The 27,668-nt window shown below is 43.1% G+C and overlaps 1 protein-coding gene across 1 annotated transcript; it reads right to left on the bottom strand.

Moving 5' to 3' along the window:
* Window positions 1-1,745: 1,745 nt before the first annotated feature.
* On the bottom strand, window positions 1,746-27,668 carry gjd2b (gap junction protein delta 2b). The gene is made up of 2 exons (XM_061812180.1): window positions 27,105-27,668; window positions 1,746-8,904 (listed from the first exon to the last, which is right to left on the bottom strand). Exons 1-2 carry the CDS (start codon window positions 27,173-27,175, stop codon window positions 8,061-8,063), a joined length of 915 nt encoding a protein of 304 aa, XP_061668164.1. The 5' UTR covers window positions 27,176-27,668; the 3' UTR covers window positions 1,746-8,060.

Genomic DNA, 27,668 nt, shown 5'->3' with positions numbered 1-27,668 from the left:
AGAGACGGCCAGGAGGACAACCAGCAGGGGCCTGCGTGTCCCTCAGGGCCTCCCTCACCCGTGTCTCTACCGCTCAGGTGAAGCCGGACACAAAGCACGCCTCAGGCAAGATTGGAACGTCCACCGGTTCTTCGCGATCCCCCTCGTGGACCCGTGAAAGCGCGTCTGGCTTGCCGTTCTTGGACCCTGGGCGGAAGGACAAGGTGAAGCGTAAACGGGTGAAAAAGGGAGCCCACCTGCCTTAACGGGAGTTCAGCCGTTTCGCGGTCCTCAGGTATTCAAGGTTCTTGTGATCGGTGAGAACCACGAACAGGACCTGCGACCCCTCCAACCAATGCCGCCACTCTCTATGGCCGTCTTGACCGCCACTAACTCGCGATCTCCCTTGTCGTAGTTCCGCTCCGCCGAGGTCAACTGTCTCGACAGAAAAGCACACGGGTGGACCCTCCCGTCCTTGGTGCTTCTCTGTGACAGGACTGCTGTAATGCTGGTGTGTGGAACCTTCGCAGCAGGTGGCGCAGGCGATATGAGCTGAACCGGGGCGGCCGCCGGAATGGCTGCCACGGCATGGCAGCCGCGCTAGCTTGGGAGGCTACCCACGGCTCCAGCCGGGCACAAATCTCCTGGAGCCTCTGATTTGTCACCTCGAAAGCAGCCTCCTGCTCGACCAAGTGTCTGCCCTGGATTTGCAGCGAGCGGCGGAAGGCCTCAGAGTCGGCTGGGTCCATGTTTTGGCCAGATCGTTCTGTCATGAGGGAGGCTCGAGGGCGGATCCAAATGCATGACTCAAGAGGCAAGCAGGCAGTACAGAGGAGGTCTTTATTTGTGCTGAAGTCGGTTTCCAGCAGGTAAGTCCAAGAGAGCAGAAGTACTAGTAGTGGGAGGCTTACAAGGGTGGTCAGGGGACAGGCAAGGGTCGGTACACAGGAGATCGATCAAAGAAGGCAGAAGTGTCAAGGTAGTCAGGCTTACGGGGTCGGTCGGAGAACAGGCGGAGGTCGGTAAACAAGGGTTCACGATAAGAGATACGGGAGTGCTGGAACGGGGCATACGACAATCTGGCAGCGGACCAGTCGTCCCTGGGGTCCTATATATATATATATATATACACACAGGGGTTCATCAGATCGTATGAGGCGCAGGTTTGCGTCTCCCAATCAGATGGCCACGCCCAGCCAGGACTGGAAGGCAGGGACATGACACTGTGACTGTTCTCGAATAGCCCCCAGCCAAGAGCCAAGACTTAACCCAATTGAGCATGTCTGGAGAGACCTAAAAATTGCTGTCAAAACAACATTCACCATCCAACCGGACACAACTGTAGAAGATCTGGAAGGAAGAATTGCAGAGGATCCTCCACTCACGGTGCATCCTTTCCAAAAAAAGACTCAGGGCATTATTAGCTCAGAAGGGTGCTTTTACTAAATACTGACCAAAGGGTCTGAATACTTATGGCTGTGTGATTTATGTGTGACATTTTTTTTTTATTAATAAATCTGGCAAAAATTATTATTTTTTTTATTGAGGACGAAAATTAACTTAAATGAGTTTAGAAAATGGCTGCATTATAACAAAGTATAAATATTTAAGGGATCTTAATACTTTCGGTATCCACTGTACATTGGTTTGAAGACTAAAATAAATGTTAAAACCATCAGCACAAGAGTCCAACACTGTTTAACTTGGTAGCTGCCTCAATGTTGGGAGAGACATAATTTATTGTTTCACTCACCCAATTGACACCACTGAGCTATTGCACGATGTAGGCTGTGTCAGAAGTCATCATGAGAGCCTTCTTTGCACAATTTAATCTTAATCCAAGTGTGCCACCGAGGTGATTGGTCATTTATTAGCATAGTTAAGACACCTGGTTTCTACCGCTGTTCGCCACAAACACATCTTCGTGCATGCTCTTCTTTGGTTTTGTACATGTCTTCATTGATTTTCAGCACTTTCTTCTTCGGGTTGGTGGTCTAAAGGCATCAAAACTGGGAACTGAAGTCTTTAAATTAGATTCCAGGGTGGCGCGGTGTGGCCAGTGGTTAGAGTGTTGGCATCACAGTTCTGAGGAACGGGTTTCAAATCCCGGCCGCACCTGTGTAGTTTGCGTGTTTTTCCTGTGCCTGCGCGGGTTTTCTCGAGGCACTCCGGTTTCCTCCCCAAGGCATGCATTAATTGGGGACTCAAAAGTGCCCTTGGGGGTGATTATGAGTGCCATTGTTGTGTGTCTCTATGTGCTCTGTGATTGGCTGGCAACCGGTTCAGGGTGCAATCCACCTCCTGCCCGATGATATAGGGATATGGTCTAGCACTCCTGTGACCCTTGTGAGTATACGCAGATCAGAAAATGGATGGATGGATGAATGGTTCGGGAGAACCCAAACGTGAGTCCCAGTTCCAATCGGCTCTTGATTTTCGATGCCCAAGCCTTGTTGAAAAGTTGGTGTTATGTCCTATGGAGGGTCAAAGGCCCAAATTACAAATGAATAAACTACCACCACACTCTCCCATTTGGCTGTTTGCTTCCTCTTGGAAAAAGTAAACTCAGTAAATCAAGAAACTCACAATTAATTTTGAACTATATAGCATCTTATAAGCTCACCAAAGTATTGTGTTGACAGAATTCCAGACGTTTTTCTCTCCCCGTAGACCGTGCATCAGCACTGGAGGCAGAGAGAAAACGGCACAACTTTCCCTGTTCAACCCACAACAGAAATTATAAAATGATATTCTTAACAGAAGTAATAATAGGAGGAGTGGGGTTCTCTGACAGCTGGATAGCTTCATTTGACTTCATGCCATTCTGCTCTGATGTTCTGTCCTTATTTTCACTTGTGCTGATCGCAGCCGTCTAAGAGAATAATGACTTGTTCCTCTGCCACTGTAAACGAGAGCTTTCCATAGCTTCTTTCCTTGCGCCGGCCCCTCTAAACATATTTATAAAAGCACAGCTGCAAACACTCAACACAAGCTGTCACACAGCAGCCACGGTTTAGTGAGGGCCTCTAGTTTTACACTGGATAAAAGATAAGCATACGATGACAATTCAATGGGTATTATGAAAATGGATAATATGCCATTAAGATTAAATTCTATGGATAATGTGACTCCTTATAACTAATCACCATAGCACATTTAACAGGATATACAATACTACAGCCAAGACTAAACAGATATCAGGTTACTGGATGAAGTAGGTGATTGTGACAATGCCCTACTTCTGAGAAATCTGACACATTCACGATTCCCGGTGGCTGTGTGATGATCCACGTGTTTGCCTGGAGCATCCTGGGTAAAGGTGGCTTGGTGGGCATCTCCAGGTGTCAGCACATTAGATAAAGGGATGTCACAATATATATTTCACATTGTGAAGATCTTTCACATCGAGGAGTGACCTCCAAACATGTTCATCAGCGGTGTGTTTATTGATGCCACATGAAGTGATGGTGAGATGAGGAAAAAGCTGGGCAAATGGATGAACAAATACTCACCATACAACACTAAAGCATGAACAGGAACCAGAGGAGTACAGTATTTAGAAATTTTGGATGTGAACTTAAACCATTTTGTAAAACATTCTTTTGACTTGTTCTGTTTCTTCAGCAGCTTGTTGTAGAATTAAGAAGAAAAACAATTAAACATATCAAAGCTTTCTCACACTGTTATGCTTGTCCATCCATCACTTTTCTGTCATTTATTCTCATCAGGGTCACAGATATGCTGGGGCCTATCCCAGCTAACAAATACAACCACACATAAACAATCCTTTAAACTCACAGGCAATTTAGAATCTTCAAAAAAATCTACCATGCATAGTTTTTGGGATGTGCTAGGAAGATGGAGTACGTGGAGAAAACCCTTACAGGGACATGGAAAACATGGAAACTCCACACAGGTGAGGCTAGATTTGAACTGTGAGGTGGATGTGCTAACCAGTCAATCACTGTGCCGCCTGCTGTGCTTGTGTGTCAAAATATTGAACCCAAAAAGCAGATCCTTTTATTTAAAAAAGGATGTACTAAATACATCCATCCATCATCCATCCATTTTCTGAGGCGCTTATCCTCACAAGGATCCTGGGAGTGCTGTAGCCTATCCCAGCTGTCATCAAGCAGGAAGTCGGGTACACCCTGAACTGGATGCCAGCCAATTGCGGGGCACATGGAGACAGACAACAGTCACATTCACAATCACACCTTGGGGAAATTTAGAGTCTCCAATTAGTGCATATTTTTGGGATGTGAGAGGAAACTGGAGAAAACCCATTCAAGCTTTGGGAGAACATGCAAACTCCACACAGGTGGGACCGGGATTTGAACCCCGGTCCTCAGAACTGTGAGACCAATCCTCTACACCTGCACCACTGTTCCACTGCACTAAATACATCCATCCATCCATCCACTTTCTGAAAGTGTCCGTTTTCTGATTGAATCGGGTGGACAGTTAACGACCTCACACATGTGCATCTGATTCAAGATAATACATGGAGTGGAGGTGGACTAACAGGTCTTTGAGGGTCAGAATTCTATCTGATAGACAGGTGTTCAAATACTTGTTTTCTTCACTGTATTTCTCCTAATCATCATGTCTACCAACTCCTGAGATTTTCCTGTCATAGTCCAAACATTCAAAGTCCCTACACTCAGTTGTATGCTCTGCGCTTTCCTCCTCTTCTTTGTCTTCGACCCACAATAGGGCAGAAGAAGAGGAATGCGCAGAGCATACAACTGAGTGTAGGGACATTGAATGTTGGGACTATGACAGAAAAATCTCGTCCATATTGTACTGTTTTTACATCCAGACATAAGTTCCTGTAAAGTACAACTACATTTTTTATCTAATGTCTCATATAGTGAACATCTTTGATGTGAAACCCTGTTTGTAGTCTTTTGCAAAAAATAAAAACACATCTCAAATTTCAAATATTTTTGGAGCAGTGTGTATCAGTTATTTTTACTATGAAGTTGGAGCTGCCTGCAATTGACTGTTGACCAGATCAGGATATACCCCGCCTCTCACCCAAAGTTAGCTGGAACAGATACCAGCTCATTAAGAACCTTGAACAAAGTGGAAGAAAATAAATGTGTATTATCGTTCCGCACTTAGGCTTGCATACTGGCGTATAGTTGTTTGCTTGTATGTTGTGTGACTAGTAGGGATAAATCAAAGCCATGAAATCGTAAAATAATCCCTAGTTAAAGTACTTAATGCCAAAATCAAACACACTGTATTTGTTCATAGGGCATTTTTTTTTGATGTGTAAAACACATAACATGTCTTGATTCATCATCAAAAAATCTTCATTCATTTTCACAAACAAATTATACGAACATCCACACCTTTTGTACAAGTTAGTCTTCTCTTAACCTAACATGCATATTCTTGGAATGTGAGGAAAAAACAGACTATCTGGAGAAAACCCATCCAAGTTTTCTGAATTCAGACTCCTTTGAAAAATACATTGTGGCATTACCAAAAGCACTGTTGATAAAGCCTGTGTGTCACATGTCATATTCATTTCTTAAGATACAGTGAAGAAAATAATTATTTGAACACCCTGCTGTACTGCAAGTTCTCCCACTTAGAAATCATGGAGGGGTCTGAAATTTTGATCGTAGGTGCATGTCCACTAAGAGAGAGATAATCTAAGAAGAAAAATACAGAAATCACAATGTATGATTTTTTTTTAATTTTTGTGTGATACAGCTACAAATAAGTATTTGAACAGCTGAGAAAACCAATGTTAATATTTGGTACAGTAGCAACTACACAGGTCAAACGTTTCCTGTAGTTGTTCACCAGGTTTGCACACAGTATCATCCATGCAGATCTTCTCTAGATCAGACAGGTTTATGGGCTGTGGCTGAGAAACTTGAAACTGAGTTTCAGCTCCCTCCAAAGATTTTCTATTATATTTAGGTCTGGAGACTGTCTATCACACGCCAGAACCTTGCTTCCATATGCTTCTTACGGAGCCACTCTTTGGTTTTCCTGGCTGTGTGCTTCGGGTCATTGTCATGTTGAAAGACCCAGCCACTCAATGCTCTGACTGAGGGAAAGAGGTTGTTCCCCAAAATATCACAATACATGGCCGCGGTCATCCTCTCCTTAATACAGTGCAGTCATCCTGTCCCATGTGCAGAAAAACACCCCCAAAGCATGATACTACCACCCCCATACTTCATACTAGGGATGGTGTTCTTAGTATAGAACTCATTGTTCGTCTTCTTCCAAACGCATTTAGTAGACTTATGACCAAAAAGTTAAATTTTCGTCCCATCTGACCACAAAACCTTATTCCATGACTCTTCTATATCATCCAAATGGTCACTGGCAAACTTAAGACGGGCCTTGACATGTGCTGGTTTAAGCAGGGGAACCTTCCGTGCCATGGATGATTTCAAACCATGACGTCTTAGTGTATTACCAACAGTCACCTTGGAAACAAGGAAGCGTTGGTCCCAGCTCTTTTCTGGTCATTGACCAAGTCCTGTCATGTAGTCCTGGGCTGATTCCTCACCTTTCTAAGGATCATTGAGAGCATGGGGCGCTACTCCGTTTGACATTGACAGTAATTTTTCGCTTCTTCCATTTTCTAATGATTGACTCCACGAGGTGATATCTTGCAGGGGCTCCACGACGATTGAGATTGACCGTCATGTTTAGCTTCTTCCATTTTCTAATGATTCCTCCAACAGTGGAACTTTTTTCACCAAGCTGCTTGGCAATTTCTCCGTAGCCCTTTCCAGCCGTGTGGAGTTGTACAATTTTGTCTCTCGTGTCTTTGGACAGCTCTTTGGTCTTGGCCATGTTACAAGTTTGAGTCTTACTGATTGTATGGGGTGGACAGGTGTCTTTGTGCAGCTAACGAACTCACACAGGTGCATCCGATTCAGGATAAGACATGGAGTGGAGGTGGACTTTTAAAGGTGGACTGACAGGTCTTTGAGGGTCAAAATTGTAGCTGATAGACAGGTGTTCAAAAACTTATTTGCAGCTGTATCACACAAATAAATCGGTAAAAAAAAAATCATACATTGTGATTTCTGGATTTTTCTTTTTAGATTATCTCTCTCACTGTGGACATGCACCTAAAATGAATATTTCAGACCCGTCCATGATTTCTAAGTGGGGGAACTTGCAATATAGCAGGATATTCAAATTCAAATACTATTATTACTAACATTTTCTTCACTATACATGTTGCTTATTTTGTTGCAGGAGTTATACAAATGCGCTGTGTTTATGATGTACTTTACATTTTTGGCACTTGCCAATTATACACAACCAACCAAACATAAATAAATCAAAATAAATAACTAAACAAACAAATAAATAAATAAATAGATGGAGCGCTTAGGAAACCTCACGAGACCTCCACTTGAATCCAGTGGTGCAAGCACAGGCATCCAAAGCAATGACGTTGCTGGTAAAAAAAGGTTTTATTCCATAATCTAACCTGTATGTATGCCCGTCTTTACTCAGTTTGCTGCACTGTGATTAGATCTTTCCTACAGGAATATGAGAAAATTCTGGAAAAGTGCTTCTGGCTTATGAAATTGTTAGTATATTTAGAAGAAGCACTGAGAAAATATGAAGCCATCATCTGCTGATCATGATTATAACAATCATCGCCCCCACCCCCCTGGAAACTTCATATATCCGTGTATGTGTACAACCAACTACCACAAAAGTTTATGAGCTATGTCGGCTGTCTCAGGGGAGGGCCCAGTCCAAGACAAAGTCCTTGGTGCAATGGTGGTTCAAAGGAACAAAATGAATAGGATCTGAATGGCTTTTCAAAATTTTCGATTTGGACATACCCCTGACTCCCTTGATGACGGGAGTCCTGCTGCCCTGTAAAAACCCTTGTACCTAGTCAGGGCATGTTGCTAAAAACAGGCTAGAACCACCACTGTTCAGATGTTGTGTGAAATGCAATCTCCCATGGTATACTATAAGAAGAGTACAGTACATATCTTGTAATTTATTTCATCTTAATATTTAAGTTTTGCTATTTTCTACACTGCTGTCCTGCAGCTTTTTTGTGATATAAATATTTACACATATGCAGAATCACTCGACTGAGTGCGTCCAAAGTTGGGCATAGTCATCCTTGTGAAGTCTTTATTGCGGATTTCATAAATAGACTTCCTTCTGGCTCGCACTCCTCTTACAGCAGCTTTGATCTTCCTCCACCCAAGATGGTTGAGTTCTGCCAAGTTGAGCACCACACAAATGCCACTGACTGCAAACATGAAGACCAAAAACACCGTCTTCTCTGTCGGCCTGGAAACGTAACACTCTACGTCTTTTATGCAAGGGTATCGATCACACTCATACACTGCGGGGACATTGAATCCATACAGGAAGTATTGACCCACGAGAAATCCAATCTCCAATGCATTTCTGAACACAACCTGGATGATGTAGAACCTGGATATACCTTCCTGCCTTCTCATTTTGGACTTTGTAGTTCGGAGGACTGAATTAGGGATGTCCTTGACCTCAAGGCAATCAGCTCCTGCCTCCTTGTTGGTGTTTTCTGTATTCTGTAGCACACCATTTACGATAGTGTTTTTCATTTTCTTGCTGTCATCACTCTTAATGGAGTCCTGCTCCTTGTCTAGGGAAAGGTAAACTGTGGAAAATCGCCGCTCCTTCTGCTTTGCAGACTGGTGGACAGAGTAGGTGATAAAGCAAAGGCTGGGGCAGCAGACCATAATGATCTGGAATACCCAGTACCTGATGTGAGAGATGGGGAAAGCTTTGTCATAACAAGCCTGGTTACAGCCTGGCTGTAAAGTGTTACACACAAACATGGACTGTTCATCGTTGTACACTGTCTCTCCAACTATTGCCACGATCAGAATACGAAAAATCACCACCACTGTCAGCAGGATCCTGAGGAAACAAACAGAGTCATTTAATGTACAAAATGTCTTATTTTTCTCACAGCCTACATTTCTATCCATACATTTCTCATTCACATTTAAAATTTTGTATTTGAAGAGTTTGTTTTCAAAATGAGACATATCCGGTTTTTTCATTTTGAGAAAAGGGCTTGGTATTGAAGTGAAAACAATAAACTCAATTTATGTTTCTAACTATTGGGGATGGAAAGAGATGCTAAAAAGTAACTAAACACCATACTACAAAAAAAATATTGGCTTTAATATTCACCGAAGTTTTTTGATGACAAATTTCATTTTTTCTCCAAAATGAGACATATCCAAACATTCTATTCTTGGCAAAGTGAGACATATCCAAATTTCGACTTAAACCTTCAGGAGCAGCTGTATTTTTTTTAAAAAATCAGTTGCTTTTGATAGGCAATCATGAAAACTATTTGCCTTTCAACATTTCAAGCACTTTAAAATAATATTTCAGACCATGACCACCCCATTTAGAGAGTTACGTATCAGAAATAAGGGTCAGTCACCAGTCACAATTTTCACAATTAGCTCACTAATGTCAGATGTTGAAAAAGGAGAGTTATTTAGAAACTGTTTCTTTGTTCAGTATGAGGTCTTGGAAAGGCTCACTTTACATCATTGTAATTTCTGCAATCCGACATCTGCAGGCATTGCGTCACTCAGTTGATTAATTTTGTTTATAAGTTGATGTGAGATCATTAAGAAAGTAAACTGCTTCAAACCAGTCTACCAAGGTTAATATGGATTGCGAGGGATACCAGCAGAAAAAAAATAGGTAGTCGATCTCATACACACATCTCCTAAATGAAATCAGTTTCAAACTCACAAATTCACTGTTTGAAATCTGACTCATTGAGTCTGCTTTCTTTTGATTTTATTTATAGCTGTCGCTGTCGGGGGAAAGAACACTGCAGAATAGGATATAAGTCTGTAGTAATAATAACAGTATTCATAATGCTCATAGACAGAAATTGAGTCTACTCCAAGGGTGTTGATTTCCTTTTAATGTCAACTTTTCTTAAGTCATAGCCAATAACTTTCCTTATAAAAAATGGCAAAAAAAATGCATAGAATTATAAAAATTTATTCATTCATTAATGATCGTTGGTGAAATATTTTGAACAACAAAATTACTATTCAAGCATTACACAATCATAGACAAAACAGTATGTTTATTACATTCAGATACAATGGTACTTGGATGAGAACTGAAGTATTAAATTGCAATAATTTAATTAAGAATTAAAATTAAATAGGAAAAGCACCCTCACAATGGGACAGCCTGCAAGTAAACCAGCACAATCACTGATTCATTTATTCGATATTATTAAACATTGATAAACAAAATACAAGACTTAGTTCAGCTTGAAAGCAAGAAACACTGTAAAGATAAAATCGACAAAAATGCATGCCAAGGATCCAAATAAAAAAACATGGTAAAATGTATCACATGGGAAAACAATGAAAAGGTTTGCTACTGACTGTACTGGATATTTTTCAGTGTAAAGATCAAAAAGTCTTTATTTTCTTTCAATTCATAAGTAGAAAAAAAACATTACAGATTCACACATCAGTAGATTCTATTAAAAATAGAATTCATGTAAAAGAAAATCCAAATGTGATAAAAAAGAAAACAATAGGTCAACTTCACAAAGAGAAAAAATAGGGTCTACTATCAGACCAAGCGCTTCTTCTTTTCTGACCCCGTTTCTACTGGGTTTCTTTTCCTTCCCAGCTTCATTCTCTCCGGTGTCTCGTACATAAAATCAAACTCTGCATTAGCATCTCTCTCAAACGTGGGCGCAGCCATTTTGGATGATGATGTGGAAGATACTGGAACTTCCCTCTAGACGAATTCTGATTGGATGCTGCTTGCTTAAGCAGCGCACGCTGATTGAACGAAATTATGTCGCATTTTGCTCTAAATAAGATCTCGATATGTCGCATTTTGAAATAAAACGCGATCTTCCTTGGCCGATATAGAACGATATGTCGCACTTTCAACAAAAATCAGAGTATCCCGATAACTACCATTCGGAGCTGGATAATTTTGGCGCGAGTTTCGTAAATCTGAAAAAATGCCTATGTCGCGTTTTGAAAACAAACTCTTCATTTGTATCTACAGTGCATATAAAAGTCTGCACAACCCTGGTCAAAGGCCATTTTTTTGTGTTCTATAACAAGATGAAGCCCATCTGAAACATTTAAAAAAATTTTCCACGATTAATGTGACCTGTAACGTACACTTCATATAAAAAAAATCTCTTGAGAGAAGTATAAATAAGTGACTGAGATAAGTGTGCTCACCCTGTGATGTGTTTAGAAATCACTAAATTTGAACTCGTTAAATGGGAGTCAGCACACACCTGCCACCATATGAAGTGACTCTGATGAACACCAAGTAAAGTTCAAATGTTCTTCGAGGCTTTTCCTGACACAGACAAGATGCTACCCCACCATGCCTCATGTGGTGGCAGAATCATGCTTTGGGGCATGCTTTCTTTAGATGCAACTGGGACGTTGGCAAGGTTGAATGGATTATGAACAGTTCTACTTCGATGTTTGCAAAATAGGCTACTGCTAAGATGAAAAAAAGAAGTTAGGAAAAGCTCATCGATCTATCCATGATCTCAACCGCTTATCCTAACAATGATCACGATGGTACCAGAGTGTATCGCAGCTATCTTGGGACAGGAGTCGGGGTACACCCTGAACTGGTTGCCAGCAAATCACAGGGCACATACAAACAAACATCCACATCTCCAGTTGGCCGCCTCAGAAATGGAGAAGCGAAACATCGTCCACTTGGACTCAATGATCTTCCCTCACCATCGGTGCCAACTCACCACCAGGTAGTGATCAGTTGACAGCTCCACCCCTCTCTTCACCTGAGTGTCCAACACATGTGGTTGCAAGTCCAATGACCACAAAGTTGCTCATCGAATTGTGACCTAGCGCCAAGTGCACATGTGAAGATCCTTATGCCTGAACATGGTGTTCGTTAGGGACAATCCGTGATGAGCACAGAAGTCCAGTTATAGAACACCACCCGGGTTCTGATCGGGTTGGGACGTTCTTCCAAATCACGGCCTTCTAGGTCAGACTGTCATTGCCCATGTGGGCATTGAAGTCCCCCAGCAGAATGTTGGAGTGCCCAGAGGGAGCGCTCTCCAGCATTCCCTCAAAGGACTGCAAAAGGGATGGATACTCTTGTTAGGTGGGTAGGCACAAACGACAGTCCGGACCCGTCCCCCTACCCAAAGATGGAGGAAGGCTACCCTCTCATCCACCGGGGTGAACCCCAACGTACAGGCCAAGAACCGGGGGCAACGGCAACTCTCAAGAGGACTGGTACCAGAGCCCAAATGGTATGTAGAGGTGAGTCCAAATATATCTAGTCGGAACTTCTCAACCTCATGCACAAAGTCGGGGTCCTTCCCTGCCAAAGAGGTGACATTCCATGTCCCTCAAGCTAGTTTCTGTAGCCGGGGATCGGATCGCAAAGGTCCTCTCCTTTGGCCAGCGCCCAGCTCACATCGTACCCAACCCCTATGGCTCCTCTCACAGTTGGTAAACCCATGTGAAGGGAGACCCATGTTACTGTTTCGTGCTGTGCCTGGCCGAGCCCCATGGGTGCAGGCCCGGCCACCAGGTGCTCGCCTTTGAGCCCCACCTCCAGGCCTAGCTCCAGAAGGGGGCCCTGGTGACCCGCGTCCAGGTAAGGAAAACCGAGAGCCAATATTTGTACTTGACACTACGGGTGCGTGAAGCCCTCTAGACAATTTAACTCCTAGGATCATCAGGACACACAAACCTCTCCACCATGATAAGGTGACTGCTTGATATATATATATATATATACAATGCCTTTACATTTTTACATCATGAAGACCAAGGAACACATCAGGCAGGTCTGAGATACTATTGTGGAGAAGTCTAAAGCTGGATTTGAATACAAAAAGATTTCCCGAGCTTTAAACATCTCAAGGAGCACTGTGCAAGCAATCATATTGAAAGGGAAGGAGAATCAGACCACTGCAAATCTACCAAGAACCATCCGTCCCTCTAAACCTTCACCTTGAAGAAGGAGAAGGCTGATCAGAGATGTAGCCAAGAGGCCCATGATCACTCTGGGTGAACTGCAGAGTTCTACATCAGAGGGGGGAAAGTCTGTCCATAGGACAACAATCATTCGTGCACTGCACAAATCTGGCCTTTATGTGGAAGAGTGGCAAAAAAAAAGCCATTTCTCAAAGCTATCCGGAAAAAGTATTGTTTAAGGTTTCCCACAAACCACCTGGGAGACTCACCAAACATGTGGAAGAAGGTGCTCTGGAAGGTGCTTTTTGGCCACAATGGAAAACGATATGTTTGGCGTAAAAGCAACACAGCTCACCACCCTGAACACACCATCCCCACTGTCAAACATGGTGGTGGCAGCCTCATTGTTTGGGGCTGCTTTTCTTCAGCAGGTACAGGGAAGATGGTTAAAATTGATGGGAAGATGAATGGAGCCAAATACAGGACCATTCTGTAAGAAACCCTGTTGGAGTCTGCAAAAGACCCGAGACTGAGACAGAGAATTATCTTCCAACAACACAATGATCCAAAACATAAACCCAAATCTACAATGCAATGGTTCACAAATAAACGTATCCAGGTGTTAGAATGGTCAAGTCAAAGTCCAGACCTGAATCCAATCGAGAATCTGTGGGGAGAGCTGAAGTCTGCTGTTCACAAACGCTCTCCATCCAACCTCACTGGGCTCGAGCTGTTTTGCCAGGAAGAATGGGCAAGAATTTCAGTCTCTTGATGTGGAAAACTGATAGAGACAAACCCCAAACGACTTGCAGCTGGAATTGCAGCAAAAGGTGGTGCTACAAATTATTAATGCAAGGGGGCCAAATAATATTGCATGCCCCAGTTTTCAGGTTTTTATTTGTTAAAAAAGTTGAAAATATCCAATAAATTTCGGTCCACTTCACAATTGTGTCCCACTTGTTGATTCTTGACAAAAAAATTAAATTTTATATCTTTATGTTTGAAGCCTGAAATGCAGCGAAAGGTTTGAAAGTTCAAGGGGGCCGAATACTTTCATTTTACTAACTTTTATTTATTTATTTATTATTATTATTTTTTTCTTACAGGCACTCTGGTTTCCTCCCACATCCCCAAAACATGCAACATTAATTGGACACTCTAAATTGCCCCTTGGGGTGATTGTAAGTGCGACTGTTTGTCTTGATGTGCTCACGCTTGGCTGGCAACCACTTCAGGGTGTGCCCCGCCTCCTGCCTGTTGACGGCTGGGATAGGCTCCAGCACTCTCTGTGACCCTTGTGAGTATAAGCGGCTAAGAAAATAGATGGATGGATATATATACAGTCAAGAAAATGAGCATTTGAACACCCTGCTATGTTGCAAGTTCTCCCACTAGAAATCATGGAAGGGTCTGAAAATGTCATCGTAGGTGCCTGTCCATTGTGAGAGAGATAATCTAAAAAGAATAATTCCGAAATCATAATGTATGATTTTTTAACGATTTATTTTTGTGATACAGCTGCAAATAAGTATTTGAAAACCTATCAGCTGGAATTTTGACCCTCAAAGACCTGTTAGTCCGCTTTTAAAGTCCACCTCCATTCCATGTATTATCCTGAATCAGATACACGTCTGAGGTCGTTAACTGTCCACCCGATTCAATCAGAAAACGGACACTTTCAGAAAGTAGCCGTAGTCCTAAGACTTTCCCCGAGACAGCTAAGAGACGTAGTCTTTCCAGTGTGTCCTGGGTTGTCCCTGGGGTCTCCTTCCAGAGAGGCCTTTGGGAAGCACCTAAATCAAATATGCCAGCCACTTCATTTGCTTTCTCTGTGTGGAGGAGCAGCGGCTCTACTCCGAGATCCTCCTGGATGACCAAGCTTCTCACCCTCTCTGAGGGAGAGACCGCTATTCAGGATCTTGTTCTTTTGATCATGACCCACACGTTGTGACCATATGTGAGGTTAGAAACGTAGATCGACAGGTAAAATGAGAGCATCGCCTTTCGGCTGAGATTCTTCTTTATCACAACGGACCAATACAAAGTCCACATCACTGAAGATGCTGCACCGATCTGCCTGTTGACCTCCTCTTCCATTCTTCCCTCGCTCATGAACAAGAATCCAAAATACTTGGACTCCACTTGAGGCAGCATCTCATCCCCAACCTGGAGAGGGCATGTCGCCTTTTTTTGACTAATGACCATAATCTCAGATTTGGAGGTGCTGATTCTCATCCGAGCTTCTTCCCCTCTTTATTTGGAACGGCTATTAAGTTCATCAGCACAAACAACAGCCAGGACCACACCCTAAGGTGGAAGGAGGCTACCCTCTCGTCCACTGGGGTGAATCTCAACATACAAGTGTCGAGCTGGAGGGCAACAAATATAGCCTGCTCAGTGCTTCTCACCTTGGGCAACACCAAAGTGGAAGGAAGTTCAACCCCTCTCAAGAGGATGAGTACCAGACCCCAACCAGCATGTGTAGGTGAGTCTGACTATATCTAGTTGGAACTTCTGGAACTCACACACCAGCTCGGGCTCCTTCCCTTTCATAGTGATGATGTTTCACATCCCTGGAGTCAGCTTCTGTAGACGGGGATTGGATCACCAAGTTACCTGACCTCAGCCACTGGCCACCTCACAATGCAACAGACTCCTATGGCCCCTCCCATAGCTGGTGAGCCCAAAAAAAAAAAAAAAAAACAAAAAAAAAAAAAACATGTGGAATTGAATTATCCGTTTGTTCACAGAATGTCAGAATGTTTCTGTTCTCAGTCGGCTGTTGAACCTTCATATGCTTTATCGTTATGTTTTGTTGTCTACTGGCTTCATGTGCAGCTGGACATTGATTATTGTTTTGTTTTGTCTTTGTCTCTCTCACTCTGATATAACAAAGGAACTTTTAACCTGAACTTCAATAAGGGGTGACAACTCGTAAGACCTTTTCCCTTTTCCTATCTTTGCAAAGACTTTTCTTTCTTTTTTTGTCAAAAAAACACAGACAATAATGATTCACAAGTTTTGGTGTCAGAAAATTTTTGCCAAAACACACATCCATCTATCCATATTTTTAGCCGCTTATCCTCACGAGGGTCACGGGAGGGCAGGAGGCGGAGTACACCTTGAACTGGTTGCCAGCCAATCACAGGGCACATAGAATCAGACAGCTGTACACACAATCACACCCATTTAGAGTGTACAATTAATGTTGCATATTATTGGGATGTGGGAGGAGACCGGAGTGCCCGGAGAAAACCCATGCAGGCACGGGGAGAACATGCAATCTCCATACAGGTGGGTTCGGGATTGAACCCGGGAGCTCAGAACTGTGAGGGGAACCCTATCGAGCTGAGACCCCATGACGCCCAAGAGCACCCATTTTACGACAAATATTTTTGCAAACTTTCACCAGAGAAAACATGGTTTCATGGGTAACTTGATACAACTGAATGAGGCAGTGCTGACTGTCGAACGACCAGGGTTTCCTCCTACCATCCCGTTGTCATCAGGTGCGGTGTTTGGCTTTGACATTATGTCACCAATGATGAGGATAAGTTGAGTTATGTCCTTACTTTTATTATTAAAGTCTCCAATAACCATTACATTTTGAAGTTAAGCCTACTGATGTGATTTTTCATCATATATGACCCCCTCATTACGGTTGATTCCTTTTGTCTTATCCATTAGACAAGTCCACAGACCTCTGAGAGCTCAGAGGTAGCACTTATTATTCAAGTTTTGAACCCTGATTTTATATACTTTGCGATTTAAAAAAAAAAATTCATTAAAATTTTGTAGACTTGTTAACTTTACTCTCCTCTATGATGTGATTTCTCTGCACAGCGCGTTCCTCCCACATCCCCAAAAAATTGATAAATTGGAGACTCTAAGTTGCCCGTAGGTGTGTACGTGTAGGTGAATAGTTGCTTGTTTATATGTGCCGTGTGACTGGCTGGCAACCAGTTCAGGGTTTACGCTGCCTCCTGCGAAAAGATAGCTGGGATAGACTCTATGGCACTCCCACAACCCTTGTAAGGATAAGCGGCTCAGAAAATGCATGGATGGATGGATGGATTTACAACATGTGGCACAATGGATGACTGGTTAGCACATCTGCCTCACAGTTATGCAAGGAGTTTGCATCTCCTCCCCGTACCTGTGTAGGTTCTCTCTGGATCCTCTAGTTTCCTCCAACATTCCAAAAACATGCACGGTAAGCTATTGTCAGTAAGTGCAATATGTATTTTTACCTGTAGTAGATGTAAAGGTCTACACACCCCTTGTCAAATGATGATGATGAATGGTGCACTCACCCTCTTACACCTGATTATGTGTTCAGAAATGAACAATTACGTTAAAATTCATGTTAAATGGGAGACAGCACACACCTGCCACCATTTAAATGGCGTCTGAATAACACCAGATAAAGTTCAAATGTTCTCATAGGCTTTTTCTGACAAAAACAGGATGCTGCACCCCCGCCCCCCATTGGAATCAGAATCAGCTTTATTGGTAAAGTATGTAAAAACACACAAGGAATTTTTCTCCGGCAATCGGTGATGCCCTGGTACGACATACAGAACAAGAACAACAAAGAACAAGAGACATTTCTATTTATAGGAACTATTACTTATAAGATGTAAAATCTTCATTTACAACAGGTAAGAGAGAAGTGTGTCAACGTTCCACATTCTGTAAAGCTTGTACCAAGTCCCTTTACCCGTTTGTGGGTCCCTTTATAGTGCAATGACAACTGTGCAAAGGGAGCAGTTTAATGTGACTAATCATGCGATAGTCTACAAAATCTGTTACTAATTCTAATATTGATTGGACCAGCAGGATGTCAGTGAGTATCCCAGTAGCACAAGGCAGAAAAAATTAATTGACTTAATTGCCAGAGGGAAAAAACTGCTTGAATGGCTGCTAGTTTTGACTTGCGTTGATCTGTAGCTCTTTCCCGACGGAAGGAGCTAGAAGACCTTGTGGCCAGGATGTGGAGGATCCGAAAGCATCCTGCCTGTTTTGGACCGAGTTTGCATTGCATGTAAGTCCTCATATGCATATAACTGCAGTGCAGTGTGTATAGCAACATCATGCTTCAGGGTATGTTTTCTTCAGATGGAACTGAAAGTTGAAGAAAATACAAGCAGTTCAAAATATCAGTTGGTTTTAGAACAATAGGGTTCGCATAGGGCAAAAAAAAAAAAAAAAAAGGGTCAGGAAAAGCACAGTTGAACTTTAATTGGTATTAATCAAATGCACTTCAATGGTGGTTGTCTGTGTGTTGACTCACATTTAACATGAGTTTGAATATGATTTGTGAATTCTGAATGCAGCTACATCCTGTGTTACAAGAGGGTATGCACACTTGTCCAACCACATCATCTCATCTTTTGATAACCTAGTGTAGTGTTGAGAAGTGTAGCGTGCAAAAATATTGTATTGTTTGGCCAGCTGGTTACCTATTTTGCTCGTTCTGGTTTCGTTTCACAGCATCTTACGTGCATTGGTTAGAAAATGTACAAAACTAGAAGGCCAACTGGTTAGCACATCTGCCGCATAGTTCTGTAAGGAGTTGGCATGTTCTACCCGTAGCTGTGTGGGTTCTCTCCGTGTACTCCAAAAACTGGCATGATTGGTTTATTGAAGACTCTAAATTATGTGAATGTGAGTACCAATGGTTGTTCTCTCGCCTGGAGTCAGCTGAGACTCTAGTGAGGGTAAGCTGCTAATAATACAGTATGTGCCCTGTGATTGGCTGCTGACCAATTCAGGATGTACCCCGCCTCTCACCCAGAGTCAGGTGAGATCGCCACTAGCACACCTGCAACCCTAATGAGGTTAGGTGGTTAACAGAATGGATGGTTGAATCCCAGGACAGCGGAGTACCCGGAGAAAACTCATTTACAGGTAGGCACAGGGAGAACAGGCGCACTCCACACAGATTTGAATCGCGGTCCTCAGAACTGTCAGGCAGATGTCTAACCACCCGCCCACTGTGGTACCTAGATGGATGACTGGATCTGCAAAATGTCTTCTGAAGATGTTAACTATATATTTGGACATATATGATTTTTCTCCAATTGCTTAATATGCCTTTCCCATGAAAACTCACATCCTGACTACCCTTGTAAAGACAATGGCTTCCTATACAGGCAATCAAACACGCTGCAAGTGGGATCTAGAGGAGATAGACAGCAGTGATGAAGACGTTTTTATGGAATCCTCTGTGGAAGAGATAGGAACTGAAGAGGAGGATTTTTCTCATTCTTCTGATGTTCGAAAAACATCTAATGCAGGTGCAATAAAACCATATATGTTTGAACCTGAGTTTACAAATCCAACACAAGGACAGGATTCGGCGAGACCTGGCTAAGTTGACGTGGAACGTTGCACCCAAAACACAGACTGGTAGGTACCACAAGAAATCTATGTAAATTTTTTTGATGAAATAATCTAATTCAAAAACATTTAAACGTCTCCTGCTGCTTGCACATAACAGTGAGTCGTTGTTGTTGTACTAGACTCTAAAGCGGTACACTCATAATTACAAATGTCACAGTCCTTACACAGCCTATCAATGTGGTTTATAATGACAGAGTGCTTATGTGCTGCCCACCACCGGATTTTTTTTTTTTATATAAAGACATGCCTCTGTCGCATTAATGGTAAAAAGTACTTTTGTCATCATTGGTTAGCAACATTATAACGTTATTTAAATGAATCTAGAGAATTATTGTACTCTTAAAGTGTTGGTCTTACATAAAATGCACGAATACACTTGTAAGTAAGTTTCTTTCGGCTTGTCCCTTTCGGGGTTGCCACAGCGTGTCATCTCAGATGAACGCACATATATGTTTGGCACAATTTTTACACCGGATGCCCTTCCTGCCGCAACCCTTCTCAGGGAGTGGAGGCCCCAGTGGGATAAGATCCCACAACCCCTGGTTTACCAAACCAGTGCTCTAGCCACTGAGCTACGGGACCTCCTCCACGAATACACTTGTATTTAGTTTTAAAATATTGGATGGCTCTTTTGGAATTATATTTTAAAATATTTGCCTTTTATGGCTCTCTCAGCCTAAAAGGTTCCTGACCCCTCTACTAGAGACTGAGAAGGCGAGGTGTAAAACAAAAATCGAAACCTTCGGAATCGTTCTTTGTTTAAAGATCACATGTTTATAGTCCATTCTTTGTGTTATTTAAATGCATTTAACCCATATTTTAAATAATGCACCTAACACTTGAGAGCACACACTGCCGTAGTCGAATTTCAGGAAGACCTCAGCCTCAACAGTACGCCAACTTTATACAGTGTCCAAATTTCGTCACCTCCTAAATATCACATGGATACGGATTATTATAGACAGTATATCTGTATCGGTATTGTACTTACATTTAAAACAAGGAAGATACTTGTCAACACTAAATAATTGAACACGTATGTACTTACTTGCTACTAAACCCAAGTGAACACTATACCGGGTTTCCAAAGCAGTCCTCCGTGAAATGTTTGAAACATATTACCGTCCACTTTGATTTGTAAGTCCAATGCTTTGTCTTCACAAACCTGGTCCATAACCTGCCTATCTGTTCAACTTTCGGCCATTCATGTAAGCTGATTACGTCGGCGTTTGACACAGAACAGCCGTATGCAACACACTTCCTCTTTATCTTTGCTAGCTTTTTCACTCTCTGGCCAAATGTTGTCGTGACGTAACGTCAGATTCCGGAGAGAACTTGTCAAATCTAAGCAACATTTTGAACAAAATCTTGAGACTATCTTTGACAATATGGATCCAGAGATTTGAAAGATATTGCCTGGCAAGTAACCTACAAGCAAGCTCCGAGGGGAACCAAATAAATATGTTGATTTATTGCATGGGAGACAAGGCAGATGACATTCTGCTAGGATCAAATCTGTCGGACCACCAAAGACAAATAAACCAAGGAGTGAGAGGAGGATTCCAGACGTTCTTTGTTGTGAACAAAAACGGCATTTATGAGCGTGCCAAGTTCAACATGCGCTATCAGGGAGAGGGAGAAAGTGTGGATTCGTTCATCGCCGCACTTTATGCCTTGACAGAGCATTGTAACAACGGGGTGTTGCACCGGGAACTGATCAGAGACAGAATTGTGGTCGGCATGCTGGACAAGGGGTTGTCTGAACGCATGCAGTTGGATGCGGATCTAACTTTGGATAAAGCCATAAGAATGGCACGGCAGAGTGAGGAGGTGATGAAACAGCAGTCTTGTCTTGTCATACAAGATCTGTTGACAGAGTGTTCAACAGCACCTCCAGGTCAGTTAAACACATCCTCACAATGCAAACAGCCAAACCAACAAGCCACACAGTGCTCAGCAATAAAACAACACAAGAGGGGCACAGTCACGGTGTCAAAAATGTCGCAGCTCTCCTTCTCATCCCATTAGTGACTGTCCTGCTAATGATATGAAGTGTTATGCATGTGGAATGTTGGGAAATTACAGACGTGCGTGCAAGTCCAAATCTGTGCAGGAGGTTGAGGAGGAGCAGGTTAAGGATGAAGTCTACTTTGGCAGCGTTACAACAGATGGAGACCCTTGGATGGTCAAATTTGACATTAATAAACGCAGTGTCAAGTTCAAAATTGACACGGGCGCCGATGTCACAGTCTTGCCGCACATTGTGTTACAAAGAATATACGGTGACAACCCACCCACACTCAAGAAGGCAACAAAGTCACTGCTTGGACCAGGAAGGAGTCCTCTTGAGGTGGTGGGCGTTGCCAGGCTGTTGCTGAGGAAAAGTAAGAGGAATGAGATGCAGAACGTTTACATTGCTCGCCATGTGCATACTGCCTTGCTGGGGAGATCTGTGAGCTGTAGGCTGGGGCTGGTGGCACGCTGAGACAGCATCACTGTGGTGGTATTAAAGGAGAATTACCCGAAATTATGCACTGGGCTTGGAGAAGTACGTCAGCCTTTCAGTATCAAGCTGAAACCAGGAGCTGTACCATTCTTTTTAAAAACGCCAAGGAGGATTCAATTGCTGCTGATGGACAAAGTCAAGCAAGAATTGTCTCGCATGGAAAGACTTGGAGTTATTTGCAGAATTGAGGAGCCTACGGAATGGTGCGCGGGCATTGTGGTGGTGCCAAAAAAAATGGTTCTGTGCGCATATGTGTGTAGATCTCACCAAGCTAAAGGTAAACTCCATCTGTAGGGAGAAATATATCCTGCCTTCAGTGGAGGAAACACTGGGAATGCTGGCAGGAGCCAGGATTTTCAGTAAGCTGGATGCCAACATGGGGTTTTGGCAAACTCCCCTGACGCCAAACTCAGTTAAACTTACAACTTTCATTATGCCCTTTGGCCGCTATTACTTCAAGAGGCTGCCTCTTTTGATTGCTTCCGCCCCAGAACACTTTCAGAACCGCATGGTGACGGAGGTCACTGACTGGCTGGAGGGCGTTGTCTGCTACATGGACGATGTTCTGGTGTGGGGCCGGACGCAGGAAGAGCATGACACCCCTTTACATCCAACACTGGAAAAGATTCAGCGGGCGCGCATCACTCTGAACGTCGACAAGTGTGACCTGACGAAGATGGAGGTGACTTTTCTGGGCCATGTGGTCTCCACCAGTGGCATAAGTCTTGATCCATGCAAGACTGACGCCATCTTGAAAGTGAAGGAGCTGACGACTGTAACTGAGTTGAGGAGTTTTCTACGAATGCTGAACCAACGTGGGAGGTTCGTGCCACGACTGGCTGAGAGGGACATGGCTCTGCGGGACCTCCTGTCTAAAAAGAACTGCTGGGTGTGGGGCATCGACCAGGTGCGCACCTTTCAAGACATGATGGAGGCACTGACGTCTACACCAGTGCTGGCCATGAATGATTCCAACAGAGAGTCCAAGGTCTCAGTAGACGCCTCGTCGTACGGACTGGGAAGAATACTGCTCCAAAAATTTGATGAGGGGTGGAGCCCAGTAACCTACATGTCTCGGGCTCTCACACCTACAGAGCAGAGATATGTGCAAGTGGAGAAGGAAGCTCTGGGACTGACGTGGGCTTGCGAAAGGTTCCGCAACTTCCTCATAGGGAAACATCTCCAGATGGAGACAGACCACAAACCCCTTCTAAGTCTACTGGGTACACAACCATGAGATGCTCTAGCTCCTCTGATCCAACGCTTCAGGATGCGACTCATACGCTATTCTTACTCCATCACTCACGTGCCAGGGAAGTGCCTGTGGACAGCTGACACACTGTCACGAGTTCCTGTGCAGAGGGCCTGCAGATAAGGAGCTGTTGGAAGATACCAACATCTACGTGGAAGAGCTGAGGGAGCAGCAGAGGAGCGTCAGTGTGTGTGCATGTGTGATGCAGCTGTGCGCAGACAGCTGGCCTGTCAACAGGCCCAAAGAGCCAGGACTCAAGCTGTATTGGGCAGAGCAGGCGTTCCTCACAGTCCAGAATGGTGGCCTGCTGAAGGGACTTGTCATTCCCTCAGCAATGAGAAATAATGTCCTTGCCAAGTTACACGAAGGTCACCAAGGTGTGGTGAAATGTAGACAGAGGGCACAGCAGTCAGTGTGGTGGCCCGGGCTGAGCCAGCAGCTGAATGAGTTGATTCTGAATTGCCGAACATGCTGCAAGGAGAGGCAAAACCAAAGAGAGCCAGTGATGCCATCTCCGTACCCAGGCTGACCATGGGAAAAGCTTGGAGTGGATTTGTTTGTGCATGGGAAACCTACCTCCTGGTTGTGGACTACATGTCAAGGTATGTGGAGATAGCTCTACTGACATCCATGAAGTCAAATGACGTAATCCACCACCTTAAGTCAATCTACACACATCACGAGATACCAGACCTTCTCGTTTCGGATGGGGCACCATAGTTTTCAGGGTTAGCTTTCTCAGATTTTGCAAAGTCCTACGGGTTCCAGCATGTCACCAGCAGCCCAAGATGCCCACAAGGCAATGCAGAGGCTGAACGACTGGTTCAGACCGTAAAATGTCTCTTGAAGAAAGCAGACGACCACTATCTGGCCTTACTCGGTTGCAGAAATACTCCTTTGGAGAATGGGTATAGTCCTGCTCAGCTTCTCATGGCAAGGAGGCTTCGAACGACAGTGCTTCCCGCCTTGCTGAGTCCAAATTTTGAAGCTGTTCAGTTGAAGGAAAAATGAGACGCGAGTGAAAGATGTGCGATGCTATAACCAGCAGCATCGTGCACGGAACCTCGAGGCAGGAGGTATGGATCAAGGATCAAGAAACATGAGGGGCCATCATCAATAGTCACGCCACCCCACACAGTATTTAGTGGATGGACCTCACGGAACCATGAGACGGAACCGTCGTCATCTCACGCCCATGCGAGCCTCACCGGAGCAGTGTTGCCCCACTCCGGTGGAGCCTTCCCAGAGGCAGAACCTTCCAGAGCCACCATGTCTGGGAGGGCTGTAAGGAAACCAGCGAGGTTGGATTTATGATTTTGTTTAGAAATAGAAACAATGCAAGAACTAAAAAAAAAAAAAAAAAAAAAAAAAAACAAGAAAATGTTGGAATGTGATGTGATTCATGCTATATTTTTTTAATGTGTTTAGTTAGCTGCAGGATTATTGGTTGAGTTATTGATTTTGTTATTGTTGAAGTAATTTTTCAAGCTAATGCTAAAATGTGTGTGTCTGCTTGACTGTCGGGGACAGGTACAGACACGAGCAGACCTTCCAACCACAAGGCAGACCCTCAAGGTCTGTTGAATCACTGGCAGTATACCCAATGATTCTAGAAAGGGGAGATGTGATGTGATTGTGTTGACGTCACCAGGGCGCAATAGTGGGTGACGACAAGGAAGTAAGTTAGGGAGTTGGCAGGCGGAACGAAAAATAAAGTTCATGCATGTTGAAAGACACAAGGGACTCACGTCTATGTTATTTGATAACACGAGAATTACCATTATGGACTTTTGTCTTGACTGTTTTAAGAAGTAGGGGACTGCCATTTGCTCAGGTAATAATGGTTGCCTTTATTACATAGTACAAAAATATATACACAACACATTTGTTTTCGCTCCCACTCTTTTGTGAGCTGGACTCAAAGATTTAAAACTTTTTCTTCATACACAAAAGGCCATACAACTCAAATATTGTTCATAAATCTGTCTTTGTGAGCATTTCTCCTCTGTCATGATAATTTATCCCACTTTACAGGTATGACTGATGAGACAGCATGATTATTCCACAGGTGTGCCTTAGGCTGACCACAATAAAAGGCCACTCTCAAATGTGCAGATTTAATTCAGAACACCAGTTAGTCTGTATGTCATGCAGCGCAAGACATCTCCTTCGCATAGTGTTAATCAGGTTGCTGATCATAGTCTGCGGAATATTGGCCCACTCCTCTTCGATGGCTGTGCAACGTTGCTAGATATCGATTGGAAATTGAACTGTCGTATATGTCAATCCGGAGCATCACGATTATGTTCAATGGGTGACATGCCTGGGGAATATGTTGACCATTTGAGAATCATGATGTTTTCAGCTTCCAGGAATTGTATACAGCTCTTTGCACCATGGGGCTGTGGCTTATCATGCTGCAACCCACACACAACGCCACACATGCTGTCTGCCATCAGCCTTGAGTGAGTAAAAATACTGTATATGGAGGTCATAGAATGGTGTGGTTACAACGTGACACCAGCGGTTGTGACGCCGTCTGAATGTACCGCAAAAATGTCGGAAATGCCTTTGGAGATGGTTTATGGGAGAGAAATGAACCTTCAATTCACAGGCAACAGTTTTGGTGGACATTCCTGGAGTCCGCATGGCAATTATGCGCGCCCTCAGATTTTGTAACATCTGTGCTATTGTGCTGTGTGATAAATCTGCACATTTCAGAGTGGCCTTTTATTGTGGGCAGCCTGTGGCACATCTGTGCAATAATCATACTGTCTCCATCAACATCTTGATCTGACACACCTGTGCGGTGTGATGGATTATTTTGAAAAAGGAGCAATGCCCACTTAGAGAGATTTGTGAACAATATTTGAGAGAAATGGCCTTCTGTCTTTCTAGAAAATGTATTAGATCATTAGCCGGGCTCATGAAAATAGGAACAAAAACAAAAGCATTGCGTTCATGTATTTCTTTTGTCAGTGTGAGAATGCTTCCAATTTTAAATAATTAAAAACTTGTCTTTTTCAAATTTAAATAGGACTTTAAGTGTGAATGTTTGAGTACAGAGGCATTTACCCATATAAAACCTAGGGGCATAATTAAAGTGGAATATATATAATTTGTTCTTGTGTCTTTACCATTACTGATGAATTTATATGAAAACGAGTCACTACATTACACACTACACTATACTATGCTATGCTATGCTATACTATACTATACTATAGTATACTAACATCAATTTGCTTCCACTCAATCTGTTCATCAAACAGTGATAATGTCCATTGTAATAATTTAGGCATTAATTAGCATTATCCATCAAAAAGACCTGAGATGCTGCTAACACTTACACGTCTTGAATTGCAGGTTGCTTTAATAGACGGGCAAATAAGTTGTCAAATCATACACTCGGATCTCGAATGAAGGAAATTCTGTAATACTTAAAATAATAATCATTGATTGTGATAACCATTAAATTTCTGACAATAAATACTACTTATAGAAAAACATCTATTTCTATTTGGGGGCTCTGCTTAGATGAAAACAAGCCTCACTCCTTATCGTTGGATAACTGCCCATCTTAACCTGACACTATTAAAGCTGCCGTCCACTTCTGAAATAGCATTCCTCATCTTTTTAATGTTTTTTGTGTGCTTGCACTGTACTACATGCAGATAACGTGAGAATGAAAACTTTCATTTGACACTTTTATTTGAACCACCACTTCACTATAATCTACATTGTAAAGCCAAATTGACAAAATAAATAAAATGACAATCTTTTTTTAAACATGTTCCTGTAACTACCACAATGCAATTTGGTCTTTTTTTGGAATGCAATGTATTTTATTCTATTTTATTTTTTCAATTTGTAATTTAGTTCTACTTGGCTGGTGATTTTATATGTTGATTTCAACCGATGCATGTGTTCAGATTGTTGATTTATTTCTTGATGAAACTCTTACCTTCCAATCATAGTCGAGTGCTGCTGGACTGCCGCCTCCAAGAGACGCTCCAATATGGTCCACTCTCCCATGACTGTTCATTCGGAGAAAATCTCACTCAAACCCAGATTGTGCTCATAAAATAAGTGAGGGGGAAATATCTACGAGTGCAAGAAGTCATCCGACTGATACAGCCACTCACGACACACGTGGAAGTGCTATGGATGTGATTTCCCTAACCTCCCTCGCGACAGCTGCAAAATGCAATCTTTGAGCTCGCCTCTCCCAATGAAAGCCGTCTGCAGGCTTGGCTTGAGTGCGCGCTAAAAGGACGACCGTGTGTAACTGAGCACGGGGTTGTAGCCCTCTGCGTTAATTCCGGTTTAAGTAGACTTCTCCGCGTCACACGCACGTCCGTCAGTCGACGGGAGAGGCCAGGGACACATGCTTGTTGAGTGGAACATGTCCATCCATCCAGCGCAGCCCTCTGGTGCGACAGTGAATGAGACGACTGAGAAGTCATGCTCATACCCACTTGCTTCTGCACACATCAGTGCATGCATGCACTTGTAGATGGTATCTTAT

The sequence above is a fragment of the Syngnathoides biaculeatus genome, chromosome 23 (assembly GCF_019802595.1).
Source record: "Syngnathoides biaculeatus isolate LvHL_M chromosome 23, ASM1980259v1, whole genome shotgun sequence".
NCBI lineage: Eukaryota > Metazoa > Chordata > Actinopteri > Syngnathiformes > Syngnathidae > Syngnathoides > Syngnathoides biaculeatus.
The sequence above is the reverse complement of the archived record's forward strand: the minus strand, read 5'-3'. Positions and strand labels throughout refer to the sequence as shown.

What these genes read in the sequence shown, in the direction of transcription:
- gjd2b (XM_061812180.1), bottom strand. Translation starts at nt 27,175, where the DNA reads ATGGGAGAGTGGACCATATTGGAGCGTCTCTTGGAGGCGGCAGTCCAG. An exon ending in CACTCGACTATGATTGGAAG is followed by an intron (nt 8,905 to 27,104) that starts GTAAGAGTTTCA and finishes TTGTTTCCTCAG; the next exon opens with GATCCTGCTGACAGTGGTGG.